General features: G+C 42.9%; 1 protein-coding gene across 2 annotated transcripts; it reads right to left on the reverse strand.

The window, feature by feature from the left end:
- TRAF1 (TNF receptor associated factor 1) lies at nucleotides 1-27179 on the reverse strand. Of its 2 annotated transcripts, none has more exons than XM_019540964.1 (11): nucleotides 27037-27179; nucleotides 25727-25951; nucleotides 23502-23586; nucleotides 17569-17667; nucleotides 14626-14787; nucleotides 9228-9299; nucleotides 8010-8075; nucleotides 6803-7246; nucleotides 6170-6347; nucleotides 4798-4946; nucleotides 1-3697 (listed from the first exon to the last, which is right to left on the reverse strand). In XM_019540964.1, exons 1-11 carry the CDS (start codon nucleotides 27129-27131, stop codon nucleotides 3479-3481), a joined length of 1794 nt encoding a protein of 597 aa, XP_019396509.1. In that variant the 5' UTR covers nucleotides 27132-27179; the 3' UTR covers nucleotides 1-3478. The 2 variants fall into 2 exon arrangements, with proteins under 2 accessions (XP_019396509.1, XP_019396508.1); XM_019540963.1 differs by having other exon boundaries at nucleotides 8010-8078.
- Between the last annotated feature and the right edge of the window lie 296 nt (nucleotides 27180-27475).

The following is a 27475-nucleotide window of genomic DNA, read 5'->3' on the forward strand; positions in this document are numbered from 1 at the left end:
TATTTAGCTTTATTTAAGAAATAAATAAATGGTAAGATAATACAAATGACCGCAATAAATACTTCGCTTGTCAAAACAACAGCTGTAAAAAGCAATTATTTAAACACATTATTTCACGATGGTCATATAGACTGACATATTACTGGAAAAATACTTTGCTGCCCCTAAAAGAACATTTGAACATGTCTGCAAAATATTAAGTCTGGAAGAAGAGAGATAAAGAGAGAGGTAAAGAACACCCAGTTCTTTCTTGAACAAGCTTAGGTAGGTAGCTATCTCTTTACACTGTTTTTGGAAATGTGATATTTTGCTACAACCAATTACTTAAAAGGACACTATCAAGATAAAAATAAGATTTGAGAAATCTGCTCCTTTGTAAGCAATAGCACTTCAGGTTATTAATAGTGGATGGCTTCCCACCATTTCTGCTGGATTTCCCTTCAGTTTGCATTCCACTTAGTTTGCAAAAAAATCAAGGCAGACTAGTAGCTTCACCTTCTGCTTCTCATGTGCTGGGCACAATATGGTGGTGTTTGGATTTCCAGCACTGCACGGAAAGATACTTCGGCATGAAAAAGCTGTCATTGAGCAAATCAATAAGTTAATGTTATAAAACTTGTTCACTTTTTTGGCTTTGATCCAGCAAACTAATCTCACTGCAACACTGGGGGCTATAGTACAAACTCTGTCTTTCCCCCTGCCTCCTCCCCACCTCACCCACCCCCTTTTTTTGGCTACACACACACCTACTTGTTGCAGGCCAATTACTCTGCCTGTATCATTTTCCATATTTTGATAATTTCATATATGGATGATTTGATACCTATTTGCTGTGATGAGTTAAAGCGTGGATTTTAAAATCCATCCTTAGAATTAAATGGCTCAAATTTTCTTCAGGAAGCTACAGAGAAACTTAGAACATTTCTGGCATGTTTTTTAGGCACTGCTCATCTCCAGACATTATTTCACAATCTGTTTTTCTTTTTACACTATTTCAGTTGGTTTATTGTAAATAAAAAAGACCATTCCACAGTAGCTCCAGAACATCTTTCATCTTTTACTTCAAATCTGGAAAGCCTGCAATCTGCTGAGAGTGACCTTCCCTGTATACTTAATTCACAGAACAATGGAGCAGCATTCATGTCACACTCCCCATCAGTACCCTGTACCTCACGGGAACCCTGATGATCTAACCAGCTGACCAGATACATACTGAATCTGTTGCACAGCCATGGGTAACCCCAGCGCAATGGCACCTTACAAGTTGCAAGCCATTAGCCTAGCGTTTTGAATTCTGGAGCAAAGCACTGAAGGACTGTGGATGGGCTAACTGCAATTTAATCGTCATGCTCACTTGCCATTAGATTCACCGATGAATGCATGATAAATGTAGAGGTGCTACTCACAACTGTGCAGCTTGTCACTGAGAAGTGGAGGAGGCAAACAGATTTCCTAACAAAATACACCAGTGCTTTCTAATGTGCTTATCGCAGTGTGCTTTCTTAGTTCTCTTCTTCTCTACAAAAAAAGATCTATTTTTCTCCCTAGTATCCAAAAGGCCACTTCATCTTCCTCCTTTTCATTAGTACATTGTCTCCCAAGTCCATCATGGCTTATTACATTGCAATAATTAGTTTGGGATTCCCTTTATTGTCTTGAAAAGTTCATGGAAGTGGTGCAGATGCCAGCACAAGAAAAGATCTTTGGGTAAAGGTCTAGCCTTCTGCTCTGTCTAATCGCTCACCAAATGATATTAGTAACCCCTGATTTTCAATACCCTGAGCATCAGGGTTTGATGTTTCTCCCCAAACATACTTCAAAGACTTCAGGTACAATGGCAGGTTGTTGGAATACATTACAATTCCAGGCTTTCCCTTCTCATTTCTCGATCCAACTGCCTTTGAGAGAGGGGGAATTAAAAGACTTCCCCCAACACCTACTTTAACCCGTGCAGTGAATGGTTAATCCTCATAGTCAGATGTTATGGGAATTCAAATGGAGTGAGGTTCCCTCATGGCAGTGCCAGGCTTTTCAAGTCATCTGAATGGATCAGGAGTTACCGTTTCAATCTGGAGTACTGCAACAACAGTGCAGATCTGTTTCATCCTTCTGTGACCTACTGCCAATTGGCAGGCTCTCTTGTCTTGCACAGAATCAGTTTTAAGCCATTACTGCCTGTCCCGTTCCTGCCATGCTAACTATTCTTCTTGCTTCTTGTTCTCTCACTCCATCCTTCAGAGTTTCCTCGCCAATTTGCTTTTGTCAGGGTGTAACTATAACTGGGATAGAATACGTGACCCCACGACAATCAGGATCACAACTGATGATTTAATCAATGATTACAGCACATTGGGTCCAATGTTTTTTTGGTGCTCCCATGGGGAAGGAGCCAGGGGAAGCTGAGAGGATGTAAGAATGGACTGGAGACAAAAAAGCATGCTTGCAGCTTTCTTTTGGGGTAAAGGCTTGTATTTGAACCCTGTCCACATCCAGATGACAGCTCCCAGCTGCTTTTCAAAATAGTTTTGCATTCATTCTTTACCTTTATGGGCAAAAATAAACACCACAGATGCTGCAATGGTTCTTCCCTGTTCAACATTTTAAGATGATCATGACCCAGACAAAGGTCACCCTGTCAGAGGACATTAGAAGGATAATAATAATAATTAAAAAAAAAGACAGAACAAATGTTGTCCAATGTGTTTCAGGAAATGACTGCAAACTGTACAAGAAGCTGCAGGTGTCATTTAGCTGGTGTTTGCACGGGTGGCCCTGGGATCCTTGGGGGGAGCTGCAAATATAATAGGGAGGGAGAGTAACAGAGGAAGTGCTCAGTTCTGAACAAGCAGCAAGCTACTTGGCAAGGAAAAGCCAAGATGCATTCACAAGAGACACTCAAAGTCCCACAGGACATAGTGCATATAAATACAGGTATGAAATAAATAACAGCAATCAAAGCATCCAATATTAAGGAATACAAGCTTCAAATGGTTGGCCGCAACTCTCAGCTTTCAAGGATACCAAAAAATGAACAATGGAGAGGTCCAACTGAGCAATCAGAACCCCAGGGGTCTTTGCGTGGGACAGGGGGAAGCAGAGAGACTGCTCTGCACCCTCAGCCAGACCAAAGCCTATGCGAGAACCCTGGTCCATGCAGGCTGCTATGTCTCCAGCACCCTCCTTCCAGTTAGAAACTGGATAGTCTGTCCACATTTCCTTGTGCAGGGGCTGACTGGGACCTTGGTCTGGAATTCATTGCCAACACCAGTTTGGTTTGAGTCATTTTGGTCACCTGCAAAAAGATGCTCCAGGACAACTTGCATTGGCAGCACTAGACAATGTGAATGGACAGATCCTCAGCTGATGCAGGTGACCTCTATGGAGCGCAGGATCCAGATCTCCAGGTTTTGGACTTAAGCTGAATGCTGTCCTTAAACAGACTCTGATGGGGCATACTAAAACGTACCGATTTCAGGGCCTATGAATTTGTTTCTATAATGCATTTAAGGAAAATGGTGTCTTCTTTGACATAAGCATATTTAGGTGACTGTAATTTAGACAAAGGAAGAAATGTAGGGCAGCCACTTGCAATATTCATGTCGCTCACTGGCCTCTGAAACGAAGCAGAATTCAGGTCTGGACGGAAAACATCAATAACATGCTCTCTGTTGTTTTGGTCGAGCAACATAAACGTGACCTGAAACGTAACAGAGGGAAGAAAGGAAAAATAATAATTTATTGCATTTCAAAACAAGACATGCAGTCAGAAGCCTTAACGCATTTGGACCCGGCACCTTTTAGCAAGTGCAAACATTCTGCAGAAACAGCTGGCTGCTCTACTGATAACTGAAGGCCAACTAAAATGAATGTTTCCCAGGATGCAAGGTCAGCTAATTAGCACGAGGGAGATTATAATGGTTCTCAGATCAAATGTTTAAAACTTTGCCACTGGCAAAATAAAATAAAGTCAGAAATTCTTCCTTGGTGGAGAATTACATGGTGTAGACTTTTTCCCCTATGTCCCAACAATTTAAGCAAACCATGAGTTTTGTCAAGGCCAATAAATTAATTCTGTTATTGTGGTTTGGAATCAAGAGAGACAGCTCAGCTCACTGCATGCAAACACGCAGCAGACACAAACTAAATATCGGAGTAGAATTTCTCCTGTTCATTAGTTTGCTATTGTTCAGCTTAAAAGATGAAATATGAAACAGGTCTTTAAGCGTGACATGAATTATGAACTTTGATTCTGTATTTGTTTTTGCCGATCGGTTGGTGGTGGTAACGCCATTTGGAAGAAGGGTTTGCAGAATTGGTGCACAAATGGAAAGAGAAGCAGGAATGCTGCCCCCCAATGCCTGTGTTTTAACCACCAGGCCTCGTTCCTTTTCCACATTTGGTAATTAGGCATATAGGGAATCTAGCATGATAAGCATGTCTTTGGCTTAGTTTCAGATGGACACAGCTTTACCTTCTATAAACCTCAAGGTTCCAACTGGATGTAACACTTTGGTTCTTCCAGGTGGTGTCTGAAGGGACAAAGCCCTCTGTGCACCATCTCACCCCATTCACGACTGAATTATACCCTAGGATTAGATGCAGGTATAATGGAGAAATGGAAGAATGCCCTTGACTACAATGGGAAGAGATATGCCTCTACTGTAGGTGGACAGGCTGCACTGCCCCTGTATACCACATGAGAAGACCATGGAAATCACTAGGACACTACACAAGAGAAAAAATGTGATGGGGAAGAGCATCGCAGCGACATGAACACAGGAAGTGCTTTCTTTTTACCTTGTGTTTGAAAGGCCATGGAAGCAGAGCGTCATAGTCCCCTTTCATGACAACAAAGAACAAGGACACGTGTGTTCCTTTTCCTGTACCATCACCATTCAGATAAATCCTCAGGCAGACTTTGTAGCCATATTTGCCAGTGTAGAAAGCTGAAAATTAGACTCTTCCATTAGTCAAGTCAGAGACAACCAACCTGTTCTAGAAATGATGCATCTCTAGTGATGCTGACAGATAGAAATGGGTTAAAATGCAACAGGTGCCCTGATACCATCAGGCTGAGCATGACAAAGAGATTGGACAGTGCAGGATTCCTGACTACAAACACGAAGGCCCAGTGGGGGGAAGTCTTCTTAATTATTTCTACCTTGGTGAGGCTGACTGGTAATTACTCTCAGAGAGTATGTTATCTAATCACTTAATTTCTCAGAGGGGGAAGGACTGTAGTAGACAACGGAGAACCAGCAGATGTCACTGTAGATAGTGGGCAAATACCATGCAAACTGAAAGCTCTGTGCGACAGAAAACAGAGGCAAACATACGGACATAACCAGGCTGTTCAAAGTGTGTTTCCCCACTTTTCAGATGCTTTATTTGCAGTCATCAGTCCTTGAACCACTCATACTATTCCTCTGCTTTCGTTTCATGAACTGAATACCACTAGGCCAAGACCTTTAAGCAGGGCATGAGTTTGGCCTCCCTTTACAGTGCAATCCAGACCCACAACTTTCAACCTCATTCTTTTGCGGGTATTATCTCACAAGATAGACAGATACCTGCTACTTCTACTACTACAAATAGCAGGATCTTTATCATGAAGGATGTGCTGTGTGCCTGTGAATTAGGCTCTTTCTGTCCCAGCACCATTATCTGTGTTCATCATATAGAAGGATTTTTTCTTGCAAAAGAGTTCAGAGCACATCCACCTCTGGGCACACTTGTCTGATGGAGGGAAAGCATGAGAGCAGCAGGAGCCGCACATGCATTAGAGTACATCCCCACACAGGTATTTTAAAATATGGTGAGAGTTAGACCAATTACACTAAGCTGAAGACGCCTCTGCGGAGTGGCTGTACGTCCTTGTTCCTCCCAAACACCCACACTGCACACATTCCCCAGGACCAAACCTGACGACTGGGCTCAGGTAGTTGGGATTGTGCTTTCACCTTAAGCCATGCTTCCTTCACAAGTCATGGAGAAGGGCAGGTGAGCACTATAACAACTACAGAGCAGAAGCTGCCTGAAGAGCAGCCAGAATTTCCATGTCATTTTGCAAGCAGGATGCTACTTCTGGGTGGCACTTTAAAGTACTTCCAACAGAGGTGGTCACCCTTCAGATTACACTGGGTTTCGATAGATTTTTTTTTTTTTTTACCTGGAGAGTATAAACTGATTGTCCTTCCAGTCACAGAGTCCTGTAACTTCCTGCTGACATCCATGATCTTCCATAAAAAGACCCCATCATAGGAGGCTTGCTCAGAGCACTGAAGACTCTTATGAAGCCTGCTCAGACCCGCGTCCTTCTGGGTCAGACATCGGTGCAACTCTGCAATCTAGGGGAACAAACCAATAACAACTACTGTTCAAATCTACTCCTTGGGTTCTACATGGAACAGGCAACTGTGCTACACAGGGTTCCCCTTGGTGACAAACTCTGGAAGAAGGCAAGCAACTCTACAGATTATTTTTCAGATATATAATATTGATTTAGGAGGACTGAATGGGCTGTTTCAAGGCAACTTGCTCCTTAGGACCTGATCCTGAGAATTTCCAAGGCCCCACACCTCCCAGTGAGGCTTAGATGTCTAAGTGTGGCTTTGGATTCCAAACTTTAAGGGCCCAAGCTAGAAAGCTTGCCTAAGGCTGCAAAGGTGTTTGGGAGACAGCAATACTTTCCAGTTCCTATGTCTGTGTTCAGCTCGAGCCCGCAGCCTCTCTCTGTGATCTGTGTGTACATGCTCTATCTATGCAACATGTATATGGATACAAGGCTGTCACAAACCTTTACCTTCAGTTCAAGGTTTCGTATCATATTTTGATCCAGTTCACTCTGCCTCTGAAAGGCTGCGATTTCGAGGTGAGAGGTTTCCACCTCCTTGTTGAGCACTGCTACAATGTTCTCAAAGACCTGCAGCTTGCTTTCCAGTTCGGAGATCATTTTCTCCTTGACAAGCCTTTGCAGAGTTGATTCTTCTTCAACAAGAGAAGAGAGGGGGAAACAGTCTACTTCCAGATCTCCATTGATCTCTGAGGCCCCTGGGACCTGCAGGTCAGAGACCTTTCTTTCCAAAGTCTTCACTTTAGACTCTGCTGAAGCGAAACATGGGATGAGGCCATTTGCAGCCCTACCAGGGCACAAGCAGGCCCTCAGTTGCTTTATATGCTGCAGCAGCAGCAGCAAGTGGGCTCCTACTGAGGTCTTCTCATGCTCTTTTGTCTTCTCTTTGCCCCCCTGTTAGGAGAAGACAATGTCAGTACAACTGATGTAATTAACTTAGGACCAATTTCTTACTTAGCCTTTTTTTTTTTTTTTTTTTTTTAGGCAATACCCCCATCATCGTCAAGAGAGATGAAGAGTGAAGACTTAAGGGCACAGACCTGGCTGAACAGCACTACATTTCCCAGGAGACATACACAGGAGGAGAACAACATGCACCTAGCAAGCAAATGCATATATATTATACCAACAAGACCAGTGTTGTCTAAAACCTCTGTGTGAGTTCAGTTACCATGCAAATACAAAGCAGGATTCCCAAGTAGATCACTACTCAATGCATGTGTGACACAAGATAGGTGACACAGCTAAAAGGCACTAGAATCCAGAGCAGGTATTATAAACATGGTAGTTAGTGCCACAGGAGAACATGGTCTTCTTGCAGAGAATAACTGATCCCTAACAAAACAGCACATCTGATGCATCTGTACAGTTACAGTTTTCCTAAAGAAGCTTTGATTTTCATCTGAGTGGAACACGCACTGCAGGAAACTGTCCCAGACTGAATTCCACCCCTTGAAATTGTAACAGCCAAATCTGCTTCCCTTTTCTGCCAGAAAAAGGTTAGATTTTTATCCCTTTCACTAAAAACACATTCCTCCAAGCCATCCTAGGCCTATTATCTTTAATATCATGGCTGGTCCATGCCAGCAGCTGGAGCATAGAGACTGCACGTTATTTGAGACCTTCCTGAATAGCAGCGGGCAGCAATTTTACTCACCCTAAATGAGCAGCCGACTTCAGAGAAACAACATTCATCCTTACTGTTGAAAGGTACCGAGCGGTTCTGCTAAAAACAGCAACAGTGAAATAACAGTGACAAGTTCAAGTGCTTTGTTATTTATAAGCAATCCACTGGGCCAAATCCTCAGCACACGTAGGTCAGGATAGCTCTTTTGGAATCAGTGTCACCTGATCTACACTGACTGGGGCCCCAGCCCCATGTTGTGTAGCAAAAGCAGCCACATTTCCATTATGAAGGACAATCACCAGTGCATGGACCAGCAAACAAGTCCCTCAGCCATGCACTGTCACGTGCAAGGCCTCAATCCAATTTCCCATCACCAGCATCCTCCAATCTGAACAGGCAAGACTGAAGCCACTGCTGATGCCAAGTCTAACCCAAGTTGACAGTAACAATATTTTATTACTGGTCCCTGCAGGAGTGGCTTGTCCCCAACACGCCCTGCAATGTTATTGCTTCTTTCTAAGCAATGCTGTGGTCAGTATACCTAGGAAAGGCCATAGTTTGCAAGACTCAGACTTTGGAAGCCCCCAGACACCTGGGTAATGAGGGAAGATGGTGCTTTACCCTCCATGATTTTTTTATATGCAATATACTTGGCCCTAGAGGCTGTGCACTCACTAAAATCACAGCAAGACTGAGGCAAATACAAGTCTTGATATAACAGAATACATGCAAATCACAGTCACCAACAAATGACAACTTGTATGCCCGTTTAAAGAAGTGCACCACGCAGAAGATGACTTACTGGTATATACATAGCCACTCAAATGCTTCCTTTCCTTCTGCACAGAAACACACAAGGGAATAAATGTGCTTGGCAGTTTATTCAGAGGGTTAGCAGATCGTTGTTCTATCGGATCAAGGGGTCTGAGATGGGAATCCAATTACCTCCACATCCAAAAGCCCATCTTTTTAAAGGGTTATTTAGCATTCATCTCTGCTAGCGCACAGTCTTGTATTGGTTTCCCCTGATTATTTGAAAAGGAAAGAAACCAAATAAAAACTGCCCTTATTTTTTGGAACTAAACAAGATCTTTCCTGATCGTACAAGATCAACAAAGTAAAGGGTGAGAAAAGTTAGTACAGAGAGGGTAGCATGTGAAAAGCTTCCAGATACTATCGCCAAGTGAGGAGTTGGCACTGTAAGGAACAGAATAAGAATGACATCTTGTCTGTTGACATTTAACCTACCTTTTCCTTTGACGATGCGTCTGGGTGTGTCCGTTTTTGCTCCTTAACTGAATTTCCTGTGCACGTATGCTTCTGTCATTAAAGAGAGACGAAAACATCTGGGCACCATGTCAGAATCTTTCAACAGCCTTACTGAGGCCTGATATATAGGCTCTTTGTGCAGCTAGGTAGCAATGGTACCATTACAGACAAGAGTGAAGCTTGAGGTTAAGTGACTCACTTGAGAGGCACAGTAATCACCTGACTTAGACCTCAGCCTAGACAACTAGTTTGGAAGAGTCTGATCTTATGTCTGACACAGATTTACCCTGTCCCCTTGGGCAGGTCAATCAACATGAAAAGAGAAATTCAGAAACAATACGCACAGCATAGCAGGGATTTGCTTTCACACATCTGTTGTCTTCTTTAGACATACACCCCCCCAGGTTTAATGCACCCTGATCAAGTGTAACCAACATGCCAAAGACCTGGAAAACAGTATGAAATGAAGTGGGGCTCGCCCTATTCATTTCCACTTGTTTTGAGGAGGTTAAGCATGTCTGAAGGAGACCAAAGGCTCACTCCCTAAGCTCCATGTAGTCCGTTGACCAAAAAGCGGCATCTCCCCTGCAAAATGAACCTGAGCTCTCACTTGAGATCTAGCCCCTAACACTCCAGCCCACTCCTAATGCACACGCTCAGCCCCCTCGCTGAACAACTCCTAAATTTCACAGCCATAGGCTTCAATTATGATTATTTCTACCAGCTCAAAACCAAGCAAATTTAATTATGAGCATTTCACACTCTTTTCCAGGGTTCAGATCCTGCAGCCACTGAAACCGTCTTCAGTGCAAAGCCTTATGTGTTTCACATCTGCAGACCACAAAAGTTAACTCATACCAATGCATGCTACTTTTTGGTCCTGTGGTGTTTTGTTTATCCTGTTTCCAGCAAAGTCAATTGGTTTGGTTTGATGTCGCTGATTTGATCATGCAATATTGTACCAGATATTACTATCTTTGCATTTAGGAGATCGCTTAAAAGTTTGGAGGGTTGTAGCTGTGCATGCATGTAGCTTTGTGTGTGCATGTGCACACATGTGTAAAAGTATCTTTCTTGGCTTTGCACTTTCAAATTGCTCTCAACTTGATAATGAACATTGCCAGGCATTTGCTCTGTGGGCATCTGTTTTGATCAACACTAGTTTATAAAAGGAAGTCAGCACATAAAGGAGGGAGCATAAGCCATTATTCCAAGTCATGGGAGAAAACAGCTTTGCAAACCATTTCTTCATATCCTACTGGTGCGACTCAGTAGAGCTCCCCTTCACTGGGAACGATGCTTAGACTCTTGGACCAAAGGGCATATCTGTTAATAGTGGGTGCCACGGTCTATTGTGTGATGAACTGCAGACCTAACAATTTCCCAAGCTAAGCCCCTAAGCTGATTTCTCCTCTTCCTAGTACAGTTGGCACTTTCAGATGCAACAGTCCACCAGATGCAGTACCTGTTAAGTGAAAGTAAAATGTGATGCTTCACTTCTGGGGCCCTGCACTTTCAGAAATGACTTGCAGATGCTTTGCTGAGCCTTCTTGGGAAACTTGATACAAGGTTGGCAACGCACACGTCTCACCCAGTTCAAACCCTAATAATCCCACGTATATGCAGCAGCGTGCAGGTGAACTGCAGACCTGAGAGCAAATATACATGAAAACCAAATATAAACTCTCTGTGCATTGGCTTTATATAGCTTGGCTTTATTCAGAGCGTTCTCAGATCCCACTCAATGTTTTGAAGGCAGGTGTCCAAATTTCCTGACGTGATGTGCTAATGCAAAATGCATTAGCACTAACATGAGATTTCCTGCTCCTTCTGGCTCCAGAGAGAAGGGGAAAATAATCCTCCTGCAGTTGGTTCATTCTATGGCTGTAATTTGTATATTTAACACAGCCACTGTCAGGGTTTCAATTCAGACTATTCAGAGGTTTTGCCTTTAATCTTCATAAACGCCTTTGCTCACCAGCACATTTCCTTTAGCAGCTTGGAAAGTTTTTATGGCATCACTGTTCCAGCAATCCTCAAAGCATCTTCCTGAGAAAGGAGGCTGAGGTCTTGGTTTCATCCTTTCAAAAAATGCACGCACAGGTTTTTCCCATTCCCCAGGCACTTTTGAAACACTGTCTTAGACATGATACATAATGTGCCTTTGTTTTCTTCTTCTCTATCCTATTCCACTTGCTCATGCCACTGCCTTCTTCTCGTTTCCTTTCTTGACGCAGCTGAACCCAAATCACAAAATAAACACGAGGACGATATACAAAAGCTTCCAGCAGCCCAAGCTGGTGCATGGTTAAGCAGGATGTTAAGAGTCCTACTGAAGACAGAGATCAGGGGGCCTGATAGACTGCCCAACCTTTCTATTTGCTCAGGGGTGTATGGGGTAAATGAAACATGGGCAACCAGACCAACATGACATTCCACGCTGTTGCAAACTTAACAAACCAGATCACGGCACCAGCAAAATGGCAAAAGAATAGACTTTCAAAGAACAAAAATCAGCCCTAATAAATCACAACACTATTCCCCTTGGGACTGATGTGTGCCCAGACCATGAATATTACAGCTGTTCCAGTAAGAGAAAAACAGAGATGATGGAAATCTTAAATGTGATGGGAAGCACTAGCTACATTAGATCAGGTCATGGATCCATAATGTCCACTCTGCTCATGGGATGGTCAAAGCCACAGTCTGATGTTTCATGAACAGGGTGAAGAAAACATTCCCATTAGCATATTGTTGGCACTAGGAACAACAGAATATACATTTCTCCTTAACTCTTCCCATCACAGCTCATAACCTCAGCAGGGGGTCTGAAGCAGTGGGGAAGCACAGTCTCATGCTTCCTCTCTTGCTAAACAAATGTTCACTGAATGTGGTACAGGTGCTGGACTCAGCCACCCTATCCACAGGGGTAACAAAGCACTGGTGAAGGCAGTGCAAGTTCCCCCAGGTTGCCCAGCCCTGGGAGGATGATACCTTGAAATAAGAACTGAAACCAGTCTCCCAGGCTCATTCATCCCTTGAGTTCCTGGCCCAAACTGACAAGCCGGCAGCCTGGGAAGGTGGGTTTTTTGTGCTGGAGTCTAAGGCCATGAAATTCACTTTGTTCAGACTACTGAAAAAATGGTGGCAGCAGCCAGTTACTGCTGACCTGGATGAGAATAGGCAGGGCAGCTCTAATTTTATATTCCTAGCTGTTAAATGAGGGCAAAAAACTGGATTCCAGCTACAATTAGATTCTTTTCAGAGGAATATACTCTGTGCCATAAACACAGAGAGAGATGCAAATAGCTTCTCATACATTACACACTTGCAAAAACCCTTGAAAGGACAGCTGAGACAAGGAAGTCAACATTTCAAGGCCAGCTTCCCTACTCAGCTGCTAAAATTTCCTAACCCAAAAATGCATTAGATAATGGATAAACAGGATGAGGAAATGAAAACAAAGTCATCACTGCAGGAAAAGGAAACCAAACAAACTGTTGAGGCAGAACTGATGTGGCACACACCTTGAAAGGGAGGAAGGGGCAAGGTGGGGGCAAATGACTGCGTAGACTTCTGACTGGCAAGCGTCACGTGTGCCCAGTGCACTTGCAGGAGGTTTAGATGCCTCTGTCTTCAAATAACTGCTCTCTCAAAAAGAAAGGCTGGTGAAACATGCCTGGGTGTCTGGCCAAGATCAATGTTTTCCCCATCTATGGAACAAGTATAAAATGAGGAGCACCTTTGCAAGCCTCCCTCACAGGCTCTCTTAGCAAGTGCACCTTTTTCTTGCTCTGGGGAAACCACTTCTAAAGAAAGGGGAGAGGGACTGTATCTCTCTGCAAACACAGGGCAGTTTTTTTCAGCTGTGACACAGAGAACTGCCCATTATTGTATGTCACCAGGTTATCCTGTCAGAGCATTCATTATACTCCTGCCAGCCAGCCCCCCCCCCTTTTTTTTTTTTTTTACAAGGACCACTGTTCTAAGATGGCATTCCTACTTTGCTACTGATTCTTCTTGACCCATCAGGAAAGATCGATGTTGTTCTAGACAGTAGCCAAGTCTGCAAAATCAGTACAGGCCCTGCAGCCCTTCTTTCTAATTGAGCCAATTACTGTGCTGTACACGATGATCTCGGGGTGGCATGTTGCTACTGCTTTTGCTTTGGAGTTTTATTGTGAAATTTTACAATTTAAAAGGTTGAAGACACATTTTTTTACATGAAACTTGAGCTGTGGTACAGCTAAGCTAGCCCAGACAAATTCTTGTGTCTGTACCAGGAAATACTCCACTGGCCCTTTATTCTACCAAACCACAGTTTCCTCCTTCAGCGACAGTACACTGCTGTCAAGCAAACTGTCCTCAGGCCCCTTCAAGTACCAGAATATCCTGCATTGTGCTGTGCACATAGTAAACAGGGAATCAATGGCACTATGATACATTTCAAGACTTTACATTAATGCAAAAAGTCATTCAAAATGCACATTAGTGACGTGTTATGAGGAGTTCTAGCGTGAATTGATAAAGGCGTTACAATTAAGTAACAATGCATGAGGATTTAGCCAAGTAATCATAGAAGGCAGGTGATCTATTAGTATCAGGCCAGAAAGATTTTCTTGTTTGTTTTAAAGATGAACTAGCTTTAGATAGATACTAGGAGCAGATTCGCTTTTCATTCTATATGTATACAGTCATGTGCAGCATTCTCTTTTTCGTTGTATACTTATTGCAAGGCCTTCTGCTATGAAAAGTAGAATTAAATAGTCATAAGAGGAAAAAAATAAATATGACAGAATTCAGGATGAATTTACAGTGTGCTTCTTGCACTTGGCTCTTCTTGGGATCAACTGATCTAGTTCATTGGGAGAGTTAAAGTTGATGGAATCTAGTATAAACGTCTGTTAAATAAATGCCTGGTATAGCAACATGCTAACTTACCAGCAAATGAAAACAATTATTTATCCATATTCAAGATATCATCCATGTAGCTGTTTGTCTGATCGCTCCTGTCTACCTTATTCGGGGGGGGGGAGGGGTACCATTTGAGAGGGGAACAAGAACATGGCAAAAAATGCCGCTCTGAGCCCCAACGAAAATCTGTGCATTCACACACACTCACATAGAGTTTTTCTCCTTCTATTTTGTAACCTTACATAATGCTGATCCAATTCATTTCAACGTTTTCTCCAGCAAACACACTGTGGAGACACCACACTGCAGTTGAAATATTAGCAAGGTCAGAATATGAAATGTTCTCCAGAGCATAATTTTCCTGAAACCAGGAGGAAACACTTTACACACAGAGCTGTAAAAGCCATGGGTTATTTAAGCTGTAAATATAACACTTTTGTATAAAGCACATAAACCTTCTTACTTGGTATTCATTACTGGGGAGCATCTGTTTGCATTTCTGGCATGTGGTCATGTTATTAATGCATCCGTTCTCCAAATGATCCGCAAGTTTCTTTCTCATCACCATTTGTCCACAACCGGTATGGCATGGAATTAAAGCATATTCACAAAGGCTCTGATGCTCCTGGAAGTTAAAAGTAAGAAGCCAAGATGTGAACCTGCCTAGATATGTATTTATCTATAAATGTTTTTCAATGTGCCTGCACTCATCTCCTTTTATACTTTGTGATCTCTGTAAATAGGAGAAGTCCTCACCCATTAGTTGGGTCCAAAACTCTCCTCTCCTACCTGGCATTTTCTTTATTCTTAACTTAACACAAAAACCACAAATAATTCATGAGCTGTCTCTGTCACTGGTCTTTGTAAGCAAGACCTCCTATTTTATCCCTAACCTTAGAGACTCCCCAACTTCTCTCCTGTTCTGCTGGATCTGAGACAGACATTGCATAAACTGGTGTGACTCAAATCAGTTAAGTCTGATGCTACATTCAGCCAGGTTTATCTCAAACCAGTTTCAGCCATTTTCAAACCGGTTTATGTGCACTGAACATCGGCTCCGTTACAGGTTTCAGCCAGTTTCTGATCACTTAACCCGGTTTATGCGTAATGTCTGTCCCTAGCTCTGGAGAACAGGTGGACTCTAATGAGACCGACCAGTTCTGGTTGCCAGGATGAAGAAACCTACTTCTCTAAACAGGTTCTTAGAAACTATTCTGCCATGGTCTCTAATACAGAACAATTAGGTTTTGCATCTTACCAATATCCAAAATAATTTTAAAAATCTAATTTACTTTTCACTATTTGCACATTTTAGCTCAAACCATCAGAATCACCAATATCCATCCTTTTGTTGTTTATAGGGAGTTTTACTTTCAGATGCTTAGCACTGCAGTAATTGGGTTGCTGTCCAAGAAGGCTCATGTTCAATTGTTTAACAAAGATGGTCTACTGGCCTTAAGTTTTCTATAATCTCATTTTTACAAAAATCTAATTCTTCTGGCCAAATGTGAGTCACCATTTCTTGAACACTGTCCTGACTGTAACGTCATCTCTGTGACAGTTCCAATGCTTGTCCTTAAGAGTATGGTGTGACTGAAAAGAGGGAAAAGCAAAAGGTTCACAATGCAAATTAGGTGACCTACTGGAACTTAAAGCAACTTTAATGGAGTCATGCTAATTTACAAGGGGACCTCTGATCAGGTTCCACACTCCTCTTTAGGTCTGAAACAATTGCTTGGCTTAAGAGTCTAAAAGAAAAATTCTTTAGAGCTGGATCTACCGCTGGTATCAATCAGTGCAGCTTTATTGACATCAGTGGAGTTGCACCAAAGAACAGGATCTGAGAATCTGCCCCTCAGTCTTGAGCACTCATAGAAAACATTTACCCCCTATACATTAAGGGCCATCCCAGCAAAGCAGTAAGAGATATAACAACTCCTAGAAATGTTGGGGCACAGCCTCTCACAGATTTGGGCCTTCTGCATTAGTCTTCTAATACATAACCAACCCAGTGTTCTAGGAGGAGAAACACTGAATTACTGCAGTCTCAGTTACTGAGGCACCTTATGTCTTGCGGTGCCACGAATGATCTTTTTCTTTAAGCAAGATAGCTATGCCCAGCAGTCAGCTCAGAGATGCCAAGTTTAATCACACGCTTCCTTTTCAAACCCATTTTGCTGTGTATTCATGCTGCGATGGCCTCCTTGCCCCCTCTGAGCTCCCAGAATGGTGAGGTTGAGCAAAATGGGTGGAGTTTTCCTTTAAAGGCGAAAAGATTCAGAAAACTGGAGCAACATTAGTGGAGATGAATGAAAAATGAAAGTAGCGTCACTGCAGCTCGGCAGGTATAGGAACTGTGTGCGCAAGATACTGGGTTTATAAACTTGGTGCCTTGAGGCCCTCTGCTCCTGGACCATGAGACTACAACATGGCATCTTTTTGTCTTCAGGATGTGGTGAAGAAGGTAAAGCCCTCTCCATATTATCTGGATGTTGTCTTGGATTTTCTTTTTCAATTCTGATACACTAAGCACAGCTCAAAACTTTGTCTGTCAGGGTATTTCACCCATATCACTTCATGCCAGTATTACAAGAACAGCTGATATACTCAATCAGCCAAAGGAAAACCGCCAAGCTCTGTCTTGGTTTCTAAGATTGGTTTCCATTTCTTTGTTTGGGTCAATATCTGCTGGGCCAGTTTCTCCAAGATCTCTGCATCCTCTGATAAGTTTATTTTCCTTGCAAAAACAGATTAAATGTATTTATTCTAATAACAGTTTGGAAATCAGGGGACCTGGGGTCCATCAAGGGTTACTGCTAGGATCCTTGCATGAAAGGTAATAATCAATAGGAAGTATTTACTGACTTTCATTCATCATTATGTCAAAGCCTCTGCTGGAAGATTCTGGAGGAAACTGAACTAAAAGGGTGATTAAGCACCAGTAAAGATTACCTATAGAGTTTGCATAATCTCCATCCTTGGAACATTTAAGAACAGGTTAGACGAGCACTTGTCTGGGATGGTTTAGACAGGGATGGTCCTGCTTTGAGCAGAGCAGGGGGTTGCACAAGATGACTTTCTGAGGTCCCTTGAACCCTATTTTTCTATGATCCGAAAACACTATAACTCTATTTGACTTCAATGTAGCCATGCTGATTTATGCTGGCTCTCTACCTGGCCTCTTTCTTTCTTCAGTCAGTATCAGAAAAGCACATGCTTAACGTGTCCCATAAATATGTGCTTATGTGCTATGTTGATTGAGGAGGGATTTGAATCAAGTCCTACATTCCTTGGTTCTGCTAATATTATAGTAACCCACTTCCATCAGAGAAGACTCTCTAGCAAAGCCCGAATAGACATTCATGAGAGAAAATACAGAAAATACAGCTGTCTTCTTTAGACTTACTTCAAAATTTTTCATGATACCAGACCAGTTGCATCTAGGGGTCCCACAGTGCACTTTAAGTTCAGAAATCTCTTTATTAATGGCAGCATCACTGAAAGCCTAGGAGTTAAACAGAGTAAGGGGGGTAGAAATCAAGCAGTGGTCAATAAAGTTCTCCAGATTGCAGCTTTGATAGGAACTTCTATAGGGACTTTCAGGTTTGATGAACCTCTTACTTTTTTTAAAGTTTAGAATTGTTCAAAAATATTCTTTAACCTAACGAGTATGTAGTAAAAGTTCAAAGAACTGTGAATTCTTCTGCTTTGTTTCACAGAGCTCAAAAACTAAATGATTGGAATCGATCTACATTTATTAAAAACATGCCCTTCCAAGTAAAATCTTTCAGTATTGAGTTTCTTTCAACCCAGATTTTCTTTTGACAGAAGCCTGAAAACCAGTAGCATGCCATGAATGTGCTGACAGAAACCCTCCCCACAGGGGGTTACCACATGCCACTCTAATGGATGTATTTAATTACTGGGGTCATTAACACCTTCTGAACCTGCTGCACAAAGGATTTAAGACTCCACCAGAATGAGGAGGAAGGGGTAAAGCCTTCACAAACTGGGGCTGTTTCCACTTAGTAGGAGTGTTCAACAGAAATGCAAAACACATCCATGCATTGCATTTCTAGCTCAAGATAGGGTTTGTTCATGTGCCAGCTGCGAAGGGATGTGTAAATAAATAGCACATGAATCACTGCAGCCCTTTAATATCAAACTCCATGCAATCAAAACACCCACCGCAGAACATGAGCAAGACGAGCGTTAAGAATATCACCCAGAAAACTGCAGACTCCTTACCTAGCCAAATATGAACCCTCCACCCCCTGCTAATATGTCCTGAAGTATGCAAGTATGAAATAGGAACACAACATCTAGGGTCTCCCGGATTTCATCATCATTGTTTTTATTATTATCATGAACAAGCGGGTCTCCCTGATCTTTCAATAAAATAAACATTAAGGCACTTCAAAAAGAAAATCCTTCAGGTTGCAACTTCATTATTGACAGACTATTATACCTGGGACAGAGAATCAGAAAAATTAGAAAAGGAAACCTCCCAGTAGTAAACCTTTTATCCCTTCCCAATCACTCTCTACCTTGTTACAAATGTAAACTGCTCATTAGAAAAGACAATGTTAAGAGAAAATTCCCCAGTTCAGAGACAGACTTCAGAGACTGGGGTTACCTGAACAGCAAGACATGGAGGGAAAAGAGACATGTTTCCCCTCCTGCTAGAATAATAATTCTTCACACAGTAACTGTACTGCCCAAACCGTATTACAACCAAAGGCTGGAGGATCACGTCTCCAGCTTATTAAAGTTTAGTCTACAGCATACTCCAGAGAGTAGCTTTCCACCTCCCCTTCCAGTTATAACATCTGCAGGTTTCCGGTGCAGTTTCACTTCCTTGAACAAAATTACATTAAATCACACATCCCTCAGCAGGAGGTTCCTTTTTATAGCCATTTTACAGCTGGGTAGAGAGAAACCCTGGGAGTATCTGTGACTTGCCCAAGGTCACAAAAGCAGTTGGTGGGGGAGGAAGCTAATATAACAGAGGAATCCAAAAACAGTTACGGTTCTTCACCTTTGCACAGCCATTAAAAGGTTTATAAGCAGCACAAAGTGGCAGCGAGTGGATGTCCATACCTTTTGTTCCACCACAACATGGCAGTGACAAAAGGCAGCAATAAATTGTGCCACTTTATTGCAGCAGACATCTCTCTGCTTTATGATGGGAGAGCATGGAGCTGCCTGCACTCTCCCACCATCCTGGGCAGGAGGCTTCTGGGAATGAAGGGGTCCTGCTCTGCACAGGATTAGGCCCCTCAAGCCCAGGGAACACCTGCCTGGCTTTTCCTGCCTGGCATCCCTGGCAGTCTCTGGGGCTTGTCTCTGAAAGCATGGAAAGGTGGGTTTTACACTTCCAGAGCCTCCCCTGGATTGCTAGGGACACAGGTCTGCAAGCTGGGACACTCCCATGCTGTCCCAGGGCTGAGTCCGCCGACCAGCTGACTGGCAGCCCCAGTCCTGGGACCATACTGGGATGTCCCAGCTTTCCCAGCTTTGAGACGTGCCCCTGGGAACTCCAGAGCACATGCCTATAAACGGGGAATGTACTGCTTGTTGTGCTTCAGGACCAGCGGGCAAGACAACACTGCAGATCACCTGTGCCAGGACATATCCCAGGATGACTGATCTGCTTGATTGGGCAATGCCTCTTTCTAGCCCCAGATTCCTAGTTCCTTGCTCCAGAACAACTGCTCTAAGATCACTTATTTTTTGAGAAGCCAGATGATTACTAGCTAAGAGGTGGAAATCATTTTCCCTCTTGATATAAGAACAGCAAAATTAGGTTCAGAGCAGATGTTTTACACCCTATGAACCTCTATGAGGTTTTGAAGACTCAGCTAGACAAAACCCTGGCTGGGATGGACTAGTTGGGGCTACTCCTGCTTGGAGCAGGGGGTTGGACTAGATGTGACCTCCTGAGGTCCCTGCCAGCCCTCATTTTCTATGAGTCTGTATTAGCTGTAGTTAGAGACTGAATTTCAGTGGAAGACTGGCCCTTCCTAACACGGTGGTTTCACATTCTTTGGATAGCCAAGCATTGCCTTGATAACTGTAGTCATCTGATTAATTAGTTGCATTTTCTTTGACGGACTGTTGAGTTCATAATTATTGTACCTCAGATTCAGCTTCTACATAAAAAAACCAAACTCTGCAAGTGGGGGAGATGGAGGGGAACAAGTGAGGGAATTCAGTCAATACAAGCAACCTTCCAATAACTGCCTCCTTCAAATGGTATTCATTAGTTAACAAACAGACATTCTTTTAAATGTTCAAGAGAATCACTGAGGCAAAAAAAATCATTCCTGGGAATGCTGGGTCTTTGCAGTTTTGGGTTTTTAAAAACTGCATTTCAAGCTATTTGTTTTGAGTGTACCTGTCTGGCAAATGTCCTTACACATGTACACTGACACTAGAGAAGCAGCGCGCTTGTGTGTGTGTTTTAATGTCATAAATTGTCCTTTAGTGATATGGAAATCGGCCATTGCTTGGAAACAGAACTAAAAATAAAAGCCTCAGTGGAATCTATTCCATGAAAAAAAGGAAAACTAGAACACTTGTACTTTTGTCTGGACATTTTTAAATAGATGCCTACTGTTCCATTTCTACTTGGCTTGCAACACAAATTTCCACCTACATCTGATAACAAGATGATAGTTAAACTGCAAGCTGTATGGTCAGGTTCATAAGTATATGGACATATTTTCAATAACAGTACTTAGTGCTTACAGAAGGCTTTTCATTTCCAACACAGTCCACACTGAATAATTGATAATCACATCACACCCAAAGGTACATAAAAAACAGCATCTCCATTTAGCATGTCCAATGCCACAGATCATCAGGTCATTGTCAAATAAGAAAATCAGACTTCAACAGAGCGTAGCTCATGGTCCCACTCTTAGCATGCTAGTCCATGCCAGCATCACCAGAACTTCCATATACAAGGTGCTGCTGACTGTGCCGTATTGGATATGTCAGAGTGGTGTATCTGAGTGCAAAATTTGGCCCTAGGTGCTAAGATTTTAATTTAATGCTGCAGCACTGGACAATTAGATTAAACAGGGTTATGCCTCAGAACCAGCATGGCTGGCCTCTAAAACCTTTTATTCTAGTTCAACAGCTAGACAATGTCCAAAACCAAAGAAAAGACGATCGGGTTACCAAGCCTACAGTGGGGATTTTCCTATCTCAAAAAGAAATTACTCGAGGAATTTCCTGACATTATAGAACAGAGTATTAAAAACGGATTGAACTTGCATTTAACTTCAGAGGGACAGTCCCAGTGGCACATGAGTTTCTTTACTGCTGCGTGCATCCCCTGTGCTGTTTCACTCTTACACTCAATTAATCATTATGGACACAGCTCGGCTGAAGGAACTGTGCATGGAGAAACTACACAAGGCAGGGAGTCATCATCCTTTTTTTCCCCTTCACATAGGTCGAATTAGTGCCAATCCTCGTGATTTTCTTCAGAAACAGGTACATTTTGACTTCACTTGCATCTTTGCAACTGCACTGAGTTTACTGGTGTTCAGCACATGTAACTGCATGAAGACCTGGGCCCCATTCAGGTCTTAGCCATGCATTGCTGATGAAGAGCTGAATTGGGTCTGAGGGTTTTACATGACACACTTGTCCTGCAATTAGTGCAATCCCATTGCTGTAAGAGGGTAAAATGTGGGAAAGACCCAGGGCATGTGTACAGTGCAAAACCCTGTCCCATGAGGGCCTGCCCCCAAAGTGGCAGAGAATAGCATGTAGGTGAATGCCCACTGTTCTTCCACCGGAATTCAAGGAGAGATGCAGATGTTCAACACCTCCCAATACTCACCCTCAATTAGACGTGGCACTGCAAGGGGTTGCAAAAAGGGAGTGTGCTGGAAATGGGTGGGTACAGGAAGGATGAGGGCTACTGCAGAAAGAGATCAGGGGATAAGTTATGCTCAATATATTTATCTTGTTTGTACCTCAGTAGTTTTTTCATAGTGTGGAGATTTCATTTCAAATAGTTATATATAAACTGACAGAACAGGGGAACAGCAAACAGGAATAACAAACACAGGAAGGGTGGGACAGAGCTTATCGTGCACAATTACGAGCCAAAAGGGCAAACCCACTGAGATGCCTCCATTGTTTACGAACTCTGCCCCCCAAACCTGCAAGCTGATTCAAACAGACCCATACTGACTTCAGGAAGGCTCACTGCTCATGCAAAAGTCTGCCCAGATGGAAGTGATGAACAAGAGGAGTTATCAAAAGGGTTCACCTGTACCAGGGATACCTGGTTCCCCCTGGTCTCATGCATTCTGTAATCCTATCATTGGGAAATTTCCTGCAGAACTGTGTGCTTTTCCAAGGCACTGCAGCAGTCATCTTTATCCTACAGTCACCATTTGGCTGAAGCCATGCACCTGCTGCACTGCTTTCTCCATGTCCTTGCCTTGCTGGGACCTGGCCGAAACTGCCTCCTAGTCCCCTACATCTTTCTTTCTTCCTTGCACTCTGCTGTGAATGCACACAGCAGTGAGGGCTGAACACAAGACCCCTGGTCCAGTTTGTAGCCAGAGAATAAGGAAGTAAACTGGCCTGCCAAGAAAACAGCAGAGCCACCAAGAAGGGTGGGGGGAGGCAGTTGAACCATGGAAACCAGTGGAGAGCTTTGTCCTCCCCTCCCCAGCCAGCATGGAGGAAAGAAAGCACTGAGCTGAGCTACCTTGTCAATGCCATGAAAATATTCACTGATGAATATACTCGCCAGTGAAAAAGTTCCCTGAGGAAAACATTTCCCAGTAACATTTATGACTATGATTATTTTCAACAATGAGTTTTTCAGGATGTTCTCCAGGCAGTGTCACTCCCACAGAGCTCTCCAGACCAAACAAACAGCTGATGATCAGCCTACACTTCTGGTTCCCTTTACACTCAAGCTAGCTTTGGCCAAGACTTGGATGCTTGAATACAGAGCACCTAAGGCAACAGGGCACCGAGCTGGTAGAGGAACTGCTACTAGATGAATAAAATATAACATGAAGAATAATAATGAAGTTGTAAGTTTGGAGGTCAGCGACAGAATAAATTAACTGTCAGAGATTTTTGGGCTTCTTGCTGCACAACTCTGTAGAGGTCACAAGGAATTAACTTGTGCCCTTATACTTTTTTGATCAAGATCTGACTATCCATGGTGTTAAGGTATCTGGGCTAATACATGCAACTGGAATCAGTCCCTATCACTTTCCTTATTCTCATTTCTCCAAATAGCACTTCATCAGTCCAGAGAGAAACTGGTGATACATTAACAAAACTGCAGTAACATACCCTTTCTTCTGCTAATAAGCTTCCCTCATTTAGCATTCCAGGATCTTCCTCCTTGCATTTCTGGCAAACCGGATTTTTGTTGTTTCTGAGAGACAAAAAGAAAGAAGAGAGAAAGGAACAAAAAACTAAATAATAATTTGTAAGCCACAGCTTGGAGAATCTCTGTTGTATGAATCACAGAAATAATAATTTAAAAAAAAGAATTAAGAAATATGCATTTCAGCTCAGAGTCAATACCGTTTATACCTAAAGGACCAAATATTCATCCCACTAAAGTCAACTGCAAAACTCACTGACTTCAGTGGAACCAGGACCTGGCCTACAATTTTAACCATGTCCTAGCAAAATAAGAACAGTTATAATTATAGAGCAGAATAAACTTGGAAATCAACTTCTTTCCACAGGCTAAGCACCAACACCACTTACTGAAAGATAACCAGAAATCTGTAGCCTTTTAAAACATAGAAAGGATGGCCTCTCTTCTACAGTAGATGCATAGATTTTTACTTCCTAGGATACATCTCCAGGCTTAATCCTATCTTCATTCACACAGGCTTTCATTGCTGAGTTAACTTATAAAGCTGGTTACCCTGTGTGCACATCCAGGGCACCAGCACAAAACTGGACTCAGAATCACTCTTACTAAATAATACAACCATGAAATGCATTGGATTTAACTTAAAACATTCCTTCAAATGAAATGTACAACTGAAGGGAAAAATAAATGGTTTTAGGCAGGGGCAGGTATTTCCTGGTGGATCCTGTCATCACCCAGCTGCTTTGTGTCGTAGTGTCTCTATGACCAGACACAGAGAATGGAATAATTGCCATTGGACTGCACTGATCAGGCTGCTTTGGTCAGCTGCCAGGCTGTTACCAGATAGTTGGAAGAGGATACAAGAAGCCAGGTCACATTTTGTTTTCACGTGAGTACAAGGCTTGAGTGACTCCACTCGCACTAAATGGAGTGATTCTAGTTTTACATCAGTGAGAGTGAACAGAAGGGATGAATCCACTGTATGGAAAACATCAAAACAACCATTATCCTGTAGCATTTTAGCCTCCTAATCACTGTCCATGACTAACTGCTACACTCAGCTTTCTAGGCCAGCTTTACAGGGCAATCAGAGACATAACTACCTAATACAGCTAGCTTAGGTAACAGCAGCAGTGAAGATGCTGTGAGGCGGCCTTTAGCTGTCCATATAAGTGCCCAAGGTCCCAAGCAGACTTGGTATGGTCTGTACAGAAGTCCATGCCACTGTGTCTTAACTGCTACAGTTAGTCAAAGAACCTAGATTAAACGTAGCTCAGGTACCTCTAATGTATACAGCCATCACACCTCTTGACTTCAAGGTATCATAGTGTATCAGTGTAACATAGCCTCTGTCAGCACATGCACGCTTTCTCTGCCCTCCTCTTGAACGTATGGAAACACATACCCAAGTTGTAACGGTCTGGCAATCCCAGATCGGCCTTGTTAGCTATCTTCAGACCCACAGATAAAACAATCACAGAAGACAATCATCGGCAACTGCAAGGGATTGCCACATCCAAGTAGGAGCCTCTGCCACAGCTAAACCAAAGTGGATGCTAAAGGTGGGGAGGGGGAGCTGGAATGCATTTAAAACCTACATCTACCTATCTCCTTATTTTCAGAGGCTACAAGCAAAAACAGCTGGTGTTGTTTTAATGCTTATCACTGTGGGGGACCCAGGGGATTTTATGGTGTGCAGTTTGTGAACTGATAACAGAGCAGTATTTTAAACTTCCAGAGCACTTTTTATAGATTGCAAAGCACTGTGAGATTGAGCCAATTTTGCAAGAGTCCTAAGGAGTAAATAAGTAGGATTAATTCAAGTTTAATGATGAGAAAAGGAAGTAAAAAGAGCCTGAGGTTTGCCTACAGTTATATAGCATGTCAGTGCAGAACCAAATCCAGTCAAATCCAGCCCCTCTCCATAATTGTTAAATCACGTTCCAACCTTGTAAAGACATATACATGCAAAATACCCCTGCACTTTACACTAATTAAGTATACAAGGATGATCAAATCTATACTGTCTGGCAGCCCAGTTACTAAAAGTCTCTTCCCCAGCACTTCCTTTCTTTTGGAGCACGTTATCACAACAAACCTCTCTATGGGGAAGACAGAACCTGCCATTTGAAGTCTCTTGTTTTCTAGGCAGAGACGCCTTACCACGTGGTGCTCTAAAAGAACTTACCGTATGATCCAGGACAGACAAGACAAGCAGTATCTATGCCCACACAGTGTCTGCATGGCTTTCTTTAAGATGTTATTGCAGTTGCTGCACAGGTACTTGGCATCAGGCACATCCTCAGAGATGCTGGTGGGATAGCCGAATGGGAATTCATTTTCATCTGGGGATGAGCTGGGGACATCCTGAGTGCCTCTAGTCGCCTTCTCAGCCATTTGAAGTAAGCAGCTGCTAGAGATGAGAAACACACTAGCTGCTCACACACACAGACAAGTGCTCACTTTGATGTGCAAGAATACATTGATCATTGAAATCCAAAAGACAATTTCAAACCTGCGTGATAATCTAGAGATCTGCTTAATTAAATCTGTAGCTGACAGGCGTGACTATATGTCACGGTGGGGTTTGAGTAGGTATGAGCAGGAAATTACAGTACAGATTTAAAATTCCCCTGATTCATAAAATGAAAATGGACGAGACAGTAAAAGTCTAGATTTGGGGATTTTTTGCACAGCTTTCCAGTTTGTTTTCAAGATGAAGTAAACACTCCTGCTGTGATCCCACCAGTCATTACAAAGACGATGCATTTCCTGTAGAGTAAATCCCCAGTATCGGACCTTCAGTTCCCAGCTAACCAAAAGTCTGTCCGTAATTACATTTTAAAGACCTGGAAACTGAGCCAAAACAGGGCGTAGTGACTTTCCCCGTAGTCATAATCGGAAGCGAGGGCAAAACCGGGAAGAAAACTCAGGTTTATGAACAGCTAACCCCTTGCTCTACCCATCACACACAACAGGCCCACCACGCAAAGGTGAGTAGCTCCTCCAGTTGCTGTTGTAGTTAATGGAGTGGTTGACATTCAGCACCATTGGAAATCAGGCCACCAGTGAGCTAGGAGCTCTCCAAAATCATTTGAGAAATTGAGGTTCTCTTACACATAGACTTTGCATAACGTAACTCATGATAATCCCTTTATGAATCACAATTTCTCACAACAGCACCGCTACAGCAGAACCCACTGGGGTACCAAGGTTGATGTTATAATGCAACCTGCCGCTGACTAAGAGTTCTCCGAAAATATGAAATCAGTGTTATTAACTCTGAGGGGTGGCAGAGGGGAAGAAGAGCATGATTCTTTTTTCCTGGTCTAAATTCAAAAAAAAAAAAAAAAGAAAAAACAGCTGTCGCCAGCCAGGCTGGGGAGGAGCCTAGGATGACACTCACAATGCTGGCATGGGAACCCGACAGCATCTGAGACATCACAGTGCTGAGTGTAGTAATACCTAAATCCCACTGTGGATCTAGGCCTGACTTACCTGGGCAGTGAGGGACTTAGAAGTGATTCTGATAGATTAAGTAGTTTGTATGCAAGAACATTTCCCACTGACTTCCACGGGAGTTTTGACTGCATGAGACAACTGGCTGCCGTCTTGTGGGGCACACAATCTGTATCCCAAAATGTCTGACATCAGACAAGATTTTTAAAAAGCATCATAAAAGAGGGAAGCAGATTCTAGTAGGCCTAGGGCACCCTTAAGATATTGCAAGAGGAGCGCAGAAATAAGATGGAAAGTCAGTGAGGCAGGGAAATAAAATTACCCCCACCCCCCTTCCAAGCAGAGGTGATCACAGCCCCCAAAACAGCCAAAAAACATCTGGGCTGGTCAGAAGGGGTTTAATTTCTAAGCCCAGCGGCTTTTGCAACAACCAAGGATGCAACATAGCTGCATTCTCAAATACTTGCAAGCCAACAAC

Source organism: Crocodylus porosus, unplaced genomic scaffold, assembly GCF_001723895.1.
Source record: "Crocodylus porosus isolate Cpor-Errol unplaced genomic scaffold, CroPor_comp1, whole genome shotgun sequence".
Taxonomy (NCBI): Eukaryota; Metazoa; Chordata; order Crocodylia; family Crocodylidae; genus Crocodylus; species Crocodylus porosus.

Coding starts and splice junctions, on each gene's coding strand:
- TRAF1 (XM_019540963.1), bottom strand. CDS start 27,131: ATGCAGTCAAAACTCCCGTGGAAGTCAGTGGGAAATGTTCTTGCATAC. Junction 23,587..25,726: donor TGTCTGTCCTGGATCATACG/GTAAGTTCTTTT, acceptor TTTGTCTCTCAG/AAACAACAAAAATCCGGTTT. Junction 14,788..17,568: donor GTATCATGAAAAATTTTGAA/GTAAGTCTAAAG, acceptor TTTAACTTCCAG/GAGCATCAGAGCCTTTGTGA.